The sequence below is a fragment of the Lontra canadensis genome, unplaced genomic scaffold (assembly GCF_010015895.1).
Source record: "Lontra canadensis isolate GAN:19392208 unplaced genomic scaffold, GSC_riverotter_1.0 scaffold38, whole genome shotgun sequence".
Taxonomy (NCBI): domain Eukaryota; kingdom Metazoa; phylum Chordata; class Mammalia; order Carnivora; family Mustelidae; genus Lontra; species Lontra canadensis.
This window is the reverse complement of record NW_022631032.1, coordinates 7,033,808-7,045,913: the sequence shown is the minus strand read 5'-3', so window position 1 is coordinate 7,045,913 and position 12,106 is coordinate 7,033,808. Positions and strand designations below refer to the sequence as shown.

Sequence of the window (12,106 nt, the reverse complement as noted above, 5' to 3'; positions counted from 1 at the left end):
ATTGTACAGAATTTTTTTTAAATACACAAAATCAGTTCTTGTAGCCAACAAGGCATAAGATATAATCACCACCAAATAAATAAAGAACCCAAAGTAAAGGTTTAAATTCTTTGTGGCCTGGATGAAAGATGACTTTAAGCTAAATTGGAATTATTAAAGTGAAAACTATAATAATTCTCAGTCAAAACAATGTTAAGTGTATCTACAGCAGTGGTTCTCTGCTGTGACTGCATGTTGGAATCACACGGGAAGCTTTAAAAATGCTTATGCTTGGGTCTCACACCCCAGAGGTCTGGGTTTAGGTGACATGAGAAGCAGCCTGGGAGGCAGGAATTTTGAAAGCTCCCAAGGTAATCCTTCTCTGCAGTCAAGTTGGGAACCGCTTCTCTGCAGGGTGGACGCAGAGGCCCAGGGGTATTTCTTATGCCACTCATGCCACCAAGTGGATGCAATAGGCAGACCAGCTGAACAGTTGTGGTTAAAAGTTTTCTGAATCATTCATGAACTTTTCCCCTCTTACAATAAAAAAAAGTTTTGTGTGTTTTTAAGGGTTTTTTGTTCTGTTTTGTATTTTGGTGGGGAGAACAAGTAATGAACTAGTATTTTTGCCCACTTTTCTGGTTCCTTTTAAAAAACTGGACAAATATTATAAATCTTAATTTTAAGAGAAACATATCCATAGTAGATATATTTGTTTGTAATTTTAATCCTTTTAAAGTGCTTATCAATCCACTTTTCAAAAGAAGAACTAAATAATAATGGATGAATTTACAAAATGCCTGAGTAGGTTTTTCATCTGCAAATATCTGATTCCGAAGCTTGCTGTTTATGTCTGCAAGTAGAGCTCTGTAAAAACAGTAACATCTCAACAAATTACTTAACCTAACTACCCATACGTCATGAACTCTCGTAACAGCAAGAAGGAACTTACTCTGATAAAAGGAAAAAATGTCGATTTTCTATTATAACTTCCATAATCAAAGCTCTTATCAGAAAAATCATGCCCCCTTAGTAAAGATGGCCCTGGGCTGGGCAGAGGGAGAGGGTGAGTGAGAATCTTAAGCAGGTGCCATGTCCAGCACAGAGCCTGACACAGGACTCAATCTCACCACCCTGAGATCGTGACCTTAGCAGAAATCAAGCGGGACGCTCAACTGACTGAGCCACCCAGGTGCCCTGGCTCTGATCTTTCATACACCAATGTCTTTCATGTTTTTGATGTAGAAACTATTCATTGACAAGAAGGTATATATTGGGAAATTCAAGGAGGGCACATGACATGATAAGCACTGGATGTTATATGCAACTAATAAATCACTGAACACTACACCAAAAATTAATGGTGTACTAGATGTTGGCTAATTGAATTTAAATTTTTAGAAAAGATCTAAAAAAGGAAAATTCATTTTAAAACATTGAACATAGAAAACAAATTGTTTCAACTGGTAAGAATTATTAAAAGGACATTCCCCCCAATTTTTTCAACTTGGCTTCTTTTAAAACCTCTCTAGAAAACTAGAGAACAAGAGATATTAAACACTCTTTCATTACCAAAGAGAACAAATGGAGGGAGAGAGAAACTAGGCAGAATAGGAAAGAGGAGCTTCCTTGGAGCTCCTCTGAAGAGCTGTGGGTTTATAACCCACAGGGAACCTCATTCCTTCCAGAAGTGAGTCATGGACAAAGTGTTCGTCATAGTGAAGGGGAAGTTAAAACGTTTAGATCAGAACATGGATACATTATAGCCAATGAGGCAGCACAGAGGAAGTTAGGAGCAACTACAAAACAGTGTATAGAAGACTTTCCTTGATAGGATAAGTAGATTCCACTACTGCTGGGTTGACTTTATGGCCAGACCCATTTCTGAAGGTAGCTCTAAAGAAACACCCACTGGGAATTAGAATGCTCCCTGAAAGATGTTTGAGGGCTCACACTGGAGAGGAACAGATACTGGCTGTCTTCACCCTTTCATCCTATCTACCATGAACAGCATGTTTGATAAATTAAATTAATGAATGTTCAAAAAACCACCTCTGCACAGCCTCATTCACTGGTACTTCACTCACTTATATGTTCTTTCCAGGTCAGCTATGCCTCCTCCAGCAGACTCCTCAGCAACAAGAATCAGTTCAAGTCCTTCCTCCGTACCATCCCCAATGATGAACACCAGGCCACCGCCATGGCAGACATTATTGAGTATTTCCGCTGGAACTGGGTGGGCACAATTGCAGCTGATGATGACTATGGCCGGCCAGGGATTGAGAAGTTTCGAGAGGAAGCGGAGGAGAGGGACATCTGCATCGACTTCAGTGAACTCATCTCCCAGTATTCTGATGAGGAAGAGATCCAGCAAGTGGTAGAGGTGATCCAGAATTCCACAGCCAAAGTCATTGTTGTTTTCTCCAGTGGCCCAGACCTTGAACCCCTCATCAAGGAGATTGTCCGGCGTAATATCACAGGGAGGATCTGGCTGGCCAGTGAGGCCTGGGCCAGCTCTTCCTTGATAGCCATGCCTGAGTACTTCCATGTGGTTGGAGGCACTATTGGATTCGCTCTGAAGGCTGGGCAGATCCCAGGTTTCCGGGAATTCCTGCAGAAAGTCCATCCCAGAAAGTCTGTCCACAATGGTTTTGCCAAGGAGTTTTGGGAAGAAACATTTAACTGCCACCTCCAGGAAGGTGCTAAAGGGCCTTTGTCCATGGACACTTTTATGAGAGGTCATGAAGAAGGTGGTGGCAGGATAAGTAACAGTTCCACTGCCTTCCGACCTCTTTGCACAGGGGATGAGAACATCAGCAGTGTGGAGACCCCTTACATGGATTATACACACTTACGGATATCCTACAATGTCTACTTAGCGGTCTATTCCATTGCTCATGCCCTACAAGATATATACACATGCTTACCTGGAAGAGGACTCTTCACCAATGGTTCCTGTGCTGATATCAAGAAGGTGGAGGCTTGGCAGGTACATCCTTCACTCAGATAGCAGTTCACTGTGTATTAAGGCAGAGTTGGGTGGATCCAGGCAAGACAGATAAAGTGGTTTCCTCAGAAAGGCAGTATTTAAATGACATTGCTATACATAGCTTTGGATTCAAATTGCCTTTTCAAACATCTGAGCAACTGACTTCCACAAAATTAATAGTCATTTAATTTGACTATCTGTTTAAAGACTTGACTCAACTGTTCTTTAGTCCAGTAGTTCAGAATACCTAGAATATGGCCTCTAAAAGATTTTAAATATTCTGGAACAGATTTAATACTGTGTCAAGTATTTTTTAAATGCTTAAATTACAAATATTGTTCCCTTTTAGCAAGTATTTATTGAGCACCTATTATATTCCATGTACTAAGGGACATAAGACTAGTGTTACTGGGTTTAGCCACTACTTTTACCATAATATTATTCACAATATAATGTGCTGGAACACCCAGTAAGCCAACTAAGTTTAGGACGCTAGCAAATTAAGGGCATAGGGAAAAAAAATTCTTCTTAAAAAGATTTGATATTGGATATTTCAAAAAGAAACACTGAAGTGGTTATCATAGAAAATGATTAGCTGAAGGTGGAATTTCTATACTTATTTTATGGTTTAGTCTTATTTTGTATTTTTTGTTTGAATTACACATAAAGAGACATCATAATCTTTTTCATTTCATAGAAATTCTGAAGATAAAAGTTTGGCTGACTTAAATCCTACATAGCTGTTATGTCTTGCATACCTTGATTTTTCAACCAAACCTCATTTTACACTCTTTTTGTATTTTCCTCAGTTCCAGACTGACCTATCAGAGAGTGCATGATCATTAAGGGGAAGGGAAGGGGACATTCCTGAACATGAGTTGAATCACCCAGCCTCCAGCTTCAGCTCCAGCTCCCCAATCTACTAGCTGTATCATCCCTAGCAAGCCATGCTTTAAGTCAGTCTCTTCCTCTGTAAGATGGCCCTAATATTTAGCCTACTTTCCACTCAAGGTTCTTTTGAAGGTGAAATGTGATGACATATGTGAAAGCAATTTATAAATTTTCAAGCTCTAAGTGGATGGTGATTATTATAGTAGTATTATGCCTCTAATTAAGCTATCAGGTTAAATGGTAACTAAAACAACTGTGTATGTAGAAACCAACTACCAACTACCACAGACCCTTGGAAAAAGGTACCAAGAAACAAAGAATGTATAACCTATGTCAGTCATTTTAGAGCTCTCATGGGATCAGGAGTGACTCTCTAGGGTGACAGAATGAGCCAGGACTGCAAGTACTTCTTAGTCTTTCTTATATAGAGAAAATCTCACTCAGATGTCATTGTTGGCTAAACTTTGTCATCTCTATGAGGTACTTAAAAGTTTATTTCCTTACACTGCACCACCCCCTTCCTGTACTCTGGCCAAAAAAAAGAAAAGAAAAAAAAAAAAGCCAGGAGGAATTCTAATGACAGTCAAAAACAAAAAAGACTTGAGAAGCTCCACTCAAGTGTGGAGTTTTAAAAAGGAGGAATAAAGGGACAATATTTTACTAAATACTGTTGTCTTTCCTCCCTTCCCTTCCATGTCCCCTGAAAGGAAGACTCCAGTCCTTGAAAAGCCTATAGGACAAAGGTGAGGTTGAAGGGGGAAGAGGCTTCCAGTAAGTAATTTGACAGTTCTGTTCTTCAATGGCTCCTCTCCAAACAAGGAAGTAAGATCCAGATGGTTAAAATCAAAGCTTAGGCATATGTGAAAAAAAAAAAAAAACTGTAAGAAGGAGGCTATAGTCAAGAGTTTTAGTTCCATACAGTAGAAAACCCAAACCAAATTGGCTTAATCAGAAGAAACTCATATTATTAGAGGCTCATAATACTGAAAACTGGAGAAGTATTCCAGATACAAGTAGATGTTTTCATCTCTATCTATGTTCCTTATTCCCCATGGTTAGCAGTTTTCAGTCTCTACAGTAGCTTCAGGCTCATAAAGTCTTTACTGTTAGGCTCTTACTTCCCAAGATCTCTTGTAAAATTCCCAGAATTTCCCACGTTGATTGAACAGTCCAGGATCACACATCCATCCCTGAAGCTAGGAGTGGAATCCTTTCAAATTATATGAACAGAGTAAGAGGGGGAGTGGATCCCCAAGGGGAAATCAGGATGCTGTTACCAAAAGGAAGGAAAAAAGAGAGGCGAAGTAGGCAAAATAAAGAGCCATCACACAGACACCTTGGCCAACAGGTTAAGTACAGGTTAAGATGTGCACTCCTGGATCACACATAGCCTGGCACAATTCATCCAGCAGAGAAGACAGATAGGAAAATAGGGGCACAGCTCTAGGGAGGAATAATGTGGTCATTGGCCAAAACGTCCATGTACTTGCTGTAAGTCTCCTTTAAGCCTTGGGAACCCACGCAGTTGGTGGGCATTCTGGAATTTAAGATATTGGCCATGTCTGTATCTATCAAGAGATGGACTCACAATTATTCACTCTCATTATGAAGACCTACATAAAAACCTATCACCTGATCAGCATACGTAATCTCATCCAAAGATCCACCCCCATCTCTCTCAATTCTCTTATAAGCCAACCAGCCTGACACATCCCCACAAAAGCATCTATGAGGTTTTGTTATAGCATTTTTGCTTAGATCATATCCCACACCTGAAGGCCATCAATTTTTGTTTCCTGTATCCACTGTCCACCACAAACTTTTAACCCTTTTTCAAAACTTTCTCCTAGAAGTCTTTGCAAGTCATACTCCCACACACACTCTTTATGGCCACTCCTTCTTCCTCATTTTTGCCATTTATATACTCAACTTAAGCTTCTATAACTCTTCAGTTGACTGAAATAAATTCTTATTAATTAAATTTCTCATTAAACTGGGTCAATCACAAGTTTTTTCTTTTGTTGATCTTTGCTCTCCCTAAAATTTGTCAATCAATTCATATGCCTTAAAGTATCACTAACAGATAATTTATGAACATACAATATACAATTCCCTCCTGACCTCCTTGGAGACGCCAAGCCCTTCTCCACTGCTCCTCTCTCTCTTCACTCTGACTCCTCTAATGTACTGCTCAGAACTATGGCCAGAACACCTGACACCTGAATATGTGTAGAATAAATGAAAGAAAGAACAGAAATCTAGTTAATTTGGCCTTGCAGAAAACTGTTCAATCCAACAACCCATCCTTGAATCAATCACTCTAATCCAAGTACTCTAGACTCTGATTGGATAAGCCTGTGTGACATTGCCCAACAATCAAATTTGTATGGAACATTATGTAAGGAAATATGGAACCACCTTCTTCTTTATCTCAGGATGATTGTACATAAGGCATACTTTTCCCCCACCTTAAACCAACCGTTCACTAGTAAAAAAATAGGTATGCATAATGACAGAACCACGGTGATAACAGAAGTCAAATGGAATTGATCATTCCAGGAATTGCTAGTACTATTGGGATTTGGAGAGGGGGGTGAATTTTAACCAGAAAAGATGGGGGTATATAAGGAAATATGGTTGAGAGTAGAGAAGGGAACTGGTCCTGGATCTTCCCAACACTCTTAGTACAAGAAGTGGGCAAGAAACAATAGTCTCTTTATCTGTGTAAACCATCCCCCATTCACCCCTGTGTGAATGGGGTGCTTTGTACCATCCCATCCCATTTTCCCTCTGTGCTCTGATGCCAAGTGTAAGAGCTGGAATCCTAGATGACAGTGGGGGGTTTCTAGTCTCTAGTCTTTGGTTTAGTTCAATTAAACATTAGAGTATGTGCCAAGAGGTGGTTCCCATTTATGCTTATAATGAGCAAGTTTGACTTTAAAATCCTTGAGAGGAAATACCCTAAAAGGCCACAAGATGGAAATAGTACCACATAAAAGACAGTATATGACCATCTCAGTGTTTACACGTTGTACTTTGTCCTTTTCGCAGTGTTTAGTTTTATGAGCCCATCAATTTCGTCTGTATATTATCTTCTATGTTTAAGTCTTCCCACTAACTGTTTTCCTTTCTCTTCCCCTACATTTATTCTTATTTTCCTCATATTTCTCCCCAAATAAAATAATTTAGAAGCATACTATACTCGATTATAATCTCAAGTAAAATTTTATATTTTCTTTTTTAATGGAATTATTAGTCCTTTCTTTTAAAATTCCAGAAGAAGAGTGCTCTGAGGGAAATACCTAAATTATTTTGTAATGTATATTCTCTTTTGTGGGTCAATGAATATCACTTTAAATATCCCCTATATTGCTTTTAAGGGTGAAACAGTTTCCATCTCAATCTTCCCTATTATGCACAGGTATTAATGTAGAAAATTAGGTGTTCAAAGGCAAAACTTGAAAGTCAACATGTTAAAAGAAACATTAAAGATGTCTAAAAAGATGACTTAGACATATGACTTAGAAAACAAATAATTGACTCTTAATGGACAAGGTACCAATTTTGACTAGAAAAATTCAGTACTCTTGATTTTATTTATACACCACCTATGAGGATGAAACTACAATACCATGCTGGTTAGGATTTGAAATAAGGACAAAAACAAAAGATATCATCTGAGATAGGCCTTGAAGGATGGGCCGGATTTTTGGAAAGGGTCTATTCCTTGGAGAAAATGTCAAATTCAAAGGCAAATGTACAACCACATAGGTAAATCTCCAAAACATCATGTTGAGTGAAAAAATCCAGACTTAAAAAGGAGTCATACTCTTTTTATTACTATACTTATATGATATCCTTTCTCTAACAATAGAAAAAAAGAACCACTTTCTCTAATGATAGAAAGAAAACAGATCCACAGTGGCCTAGGGCTCCAAGTGGGGGTGGGGACTAACTCGGAAGCGACATCCGGGAAACTTTGGGGATGATAGCAGTGGTGGTTATACAGGCGTATTTACCAAAACCCAGAACTCTACTTTTAAAATAGGCATATTTTATCCTATGTAAACTATACTTCAATATAGTTCATTAAAAATATAAAACAATGAGGGACGCCTGGGTGGCTCAGTTGGTTGAGCGACTGCCTTCCGCTCGGGTCATGATCCCGATCGAGTCCCGCATCGGGCTCCTTGCTCAGCGGGGAGCCTGCTTCTCCCTCTGCCTCTGCCTGCCACTCTCTCTGCCTGTGCTCACTCTCTCTGACAAATAAATAAATAAAAATCTTAAAAAAATATATATATATATACATATATATATATATATACATATATATATATAAAACAATGAAAAGTCCCTGGAGTGGGCAAGTTCATGCCATGCATGGAGACGGATGTTATTCTGTATAGACCCCTTTCCCGATTAAGGCCTTTTACGTTGCCACAAGCATTATACTTGTCTCCATGATCCCATTTTAAAAATAAACCCATCTTCTCAACTTAAATTTTACACTAGTTAACCTGTTGTACCTAGCAATAGACAATGTAATAGATTGAGAATCTAGTTGACAGTTTGGACACTAGAGCCAAACTAACTAGATCTAAATCCCAATTGCTACTTAACAGTTGTATGACCTTGGGCAGTCACTTAATGTGCCTGTGTCTCATCTTCCTCACCTGAAAAATGGAGATAATGAAATGTATAAGTTCATTATTAGGATGACACTAGTTAATACGTAAAAAGTGCTTAGGATACTACCTATACATAAGTGTTCATGTTAGTATTAAATATTAGTCTTGAGTATTATTCTTTCGGAGGTGAGGAGGTGAGGAAAGTAAGACCAAAAGAAACCAAAATGATTTGCCCAAAGTCATATGTCTAGCCAATAAGAAAGCCCACATCTGCCCTAGGCAGTCTGTTCCCCTGATAACACCAATATCGCCACTGTTAAAAGAACCATGTACCCAACTGTCCCTCTAGGCACAGGCTTTCTAGCACCTAAGTGACTGCTGGATCAGCCAATGGCTTCGCAATGAAGACAGTGGTCCATACCTTAAACCTGGATGATCAGCAGATCACCATCCTGAAACTGATTCATATAGAGACACAAAGACAAAGTACAGTGTGCAAATAAGTAAGAGTGGACACAACGGACCAAATTAGAGAATACCAAACATCCCTTTGTCCATCTTGAATATAACTGTATCTCTTATCACTAAAAAAGTCCCTGTTTGGCCCATATTAGGTGCTTAATAAATACTTGTTGAATGAACAAATAAGGAAAGAAAGAGAATGGGACATGGTAAACACTGAGAGAAGACAGCGGTTAAGTGGATAACTACAAAACAGTATAGAGACATAGGCACAGAAAAAAGAAAGTGAGTGGTCTGAAAGAAGTTAGCAGAAAATGCTCTTGCAAAAAACCCCACAATAACTCGGACTTCATAAATTTGTGCTGAAATTTACCTCTTCATTATCAATGAGATAAATGATGGGAAAAATACCACTTCAGTAAGGATTTTAAGAGTATAAAAAAGGAGTACAAACAGGATTATTGATACATGAAGATACAGAAACAATTAAATTTTATTCTTATTTTTAATTGACACAAGTGTCCTAAGAATTGGGAACAATTTTTTAGCCATTTTATTCTTATTTTTAATTGACACAGGAGTCCTAAGAATCAGGAACAATTTTTTAGCCTGATTTGTACCAACGAATCTCCTTAAAAGGAGAAAAGACACTTTTTAAAAAAATCCATTTTCGCATTTTCTTTTAAATTTTTAAAGGGGGGATTGTCCTTCCTGCAATTAGTTTGAATTAATTTACCACAGCTAATTGAATAATTCTGGTTCTCTATTAAGGGACTGCCAGGCCTACATTTTAGGTGTTGGCTGCTCCCTTCACCTTCTGGCATACTCTGTCATCAATATTACATGAAACAGTTGTTTGGGGGACTTACCCTTTTTTAAATCCAGGATGTTTTTCTTTTTAATTCAGAATGTATGAACTTAAGTTACAGCTATATCTCAAAGGGAAAAATCGTGTTGGCTTTTAATCCTATAGTATAATTTTAAGTATTTTGCTTTTAAAAACAGGTTTAAGTTACAACTGTTTATATAAAAGCCTTAATTTTTATGGTCTTCAATGAAGTTTTTCAAAAAGTGAATCCTAAGTCTTTTCACCTTATTTGAAAGTCCTTTTGTTTGCTTATTTGTTTTTGTTTATATATAGAACTTAGAACTTTATCTTTTCAGTCTGAATCAGCAGAATTCAGTCAACTGTACTGGATAGAACCTCCATTCTATAGCTACAATGTATAGCCACAGTGAGAATGCACATTCTTGTTTTGATCCTGATCTTAGAGGAAAAACATTCATTCTCTCACCACTAAGCATAATGTTAACTGCAGGTTTTTCATAGATGTCCTTAATAGGATTCAAAAAGCTCCTTTTTACTCCTAGATTATGGAGAGTGTTTATCAGGAATAGAGATTGGATGTTATCAACTTCTTTTTCTATATTTATTGAGATGATCAGATGGTTTCCCTTTTGTAGTATGTTAATGTAGTCAAATGTTAAACCAACCTTGCATTCCTATGAAAAACTCTACTTGGTCACAGTGTATTTTCCTTTTTGCAGATAGTTAACATTTGGTTAAGAAATTTTGCTTCTACATTCATGAGAGATATTGGTCAATAGTTTTATTTTTGAGTACTATCTTTATCTGGTTTTGGTATCTGAGTAATACTGGCTTCAAAGAATGAGTTAGCAAGTACTGCCTCCTTTTCAATGTTCTGAAAGAGTTTCTGTGGAATTGGTATTACTTCTTCCTGAAATATGTGGCAAAATTCATCAGCGAAGCCAGCTTGGGCCAATTTTCTTTGTGGGAAAAATTCTGAACTGTAAATTCAATTTCTTTAAAACTTATAATGCTGGGGCACTTGGCTGGCTCAGTCAGCTAAGCGTCTGACTCTTGATTTTGTCTCAGGTCATGATCTCAGGGTCATGAGATAAGCCCTGTTTTAGGATCTCATTAGGTGTGGATCATGCTTAAATTCTCTCTCTCCCCCTCTCTCTCTGTCCCTCCCCCACAGCTCTCCATGTACACATGCATACTTGCTCTCTCTTCCAAAAAAAAACACTTATAGGGCTATTCTGGTTACCTCTGAAGACAGCTTTGATAGTTTGTGTCTTCCAAAGACTGTATCTCAATTGTTAAATATATTGACATAAATTTATTTAGATTATTGTGATGAAATTATTATTAATATTCTCAGACTATCTGCAAGATCTTTAGTGATCTCACTCCTCTCATTATTTTTTTGGAATTATGCATCTTCTCCTTTTTTTCTGGTCTATCTGGGTAGAGATCAACTGATTTTACAGATCTTCCAAAGAACCAGTTTATGTTTTAGTGACTTTCTCTCTATTTTCCTGTTTTCTGTTTCACTGATTTTTGCTCTGATCTTTATTATTCCCTTTTTCCTGCTTTATTTGAATTTACCTTGCTTTTCTTTTTCTAGTTTCTTAACTTGGAAAGAAAAACTCTCACTGTTTTGAGACCCTTCTTCTCTTCTAACATAGTAATTTTAGTGTTACAAATTTCCCTCTAAACGTTGCATTAGCTGTAGCCCCCCCCCAATTTTTATACTCTATGTTTTCATTTTCATTTAATTCAAAAATATATTCTAACTTTCCTTTCATTCCTTCTCAAATGCATAGGTTATTTAGAAGAGTGTTACTGGTATCTGAGTATCTAGATTTTCCAAATATCTTTCTGTTGTTCATTTCTAATTTAAATCCTCTGGAGTCAAAAAATATACTTGGTTTGAATATTTTTAAATTTATGGAAACTTGCTTTATGATCCAGAATATGGTTTATCTTGGTAAATACTTTATGTGCCCTTAAAAAGAATGTGTATTCTACTGTTATCGGCTTCAGTGTTCTATAAATCTCAATTAGATCAAGTCTGTTGATCAAGTATTATTTAAGTCTTTTATATCCTTATTGATTTTCTACCTACTTGCTCTTTTAACTAATACAGAAACTGTTGACCTTTTCTTATTTATCCTCAGACTAGTGAAAACCTCATCATGGTTTGACATTACCTGACAAATGCAACAGTATTAGTTTAATGCCCATACTATTAACCAAACATTCAACAGACATAGTTTGAGTATCCATTAAAATTCAGGCCCTCTACAAAACACTGGGGATAGAGAAAGGAATAAATCTTCTTTAGAGGAA

General features: G+C 37.4%; 1 protein-coding gene across 2 annotated transcripts in view; it reads left to right on the top strand.

Moving 5' to 3' along the window:
• Positions 1 to 12,106, top strand: part of CASR (calcium sensing receptor) — a 76,742-nt gene that overhangs the window by 52,868 nt on the left and 11,768 nt on the right. For both annotated transcript variants that reach the window (XM_032869535.1, XM_032869536.1), the window contains exon 4: positions 2,084 to 2,968. In XM_032869535.1, coding sequence (XP_032725426.1) covers positions 2,084 to 2,968 — 885 coding nt within the window. The remainder of the gene's footprint in view (positions 1 to 2,083; positions 2,969 to 12,106) is intronic.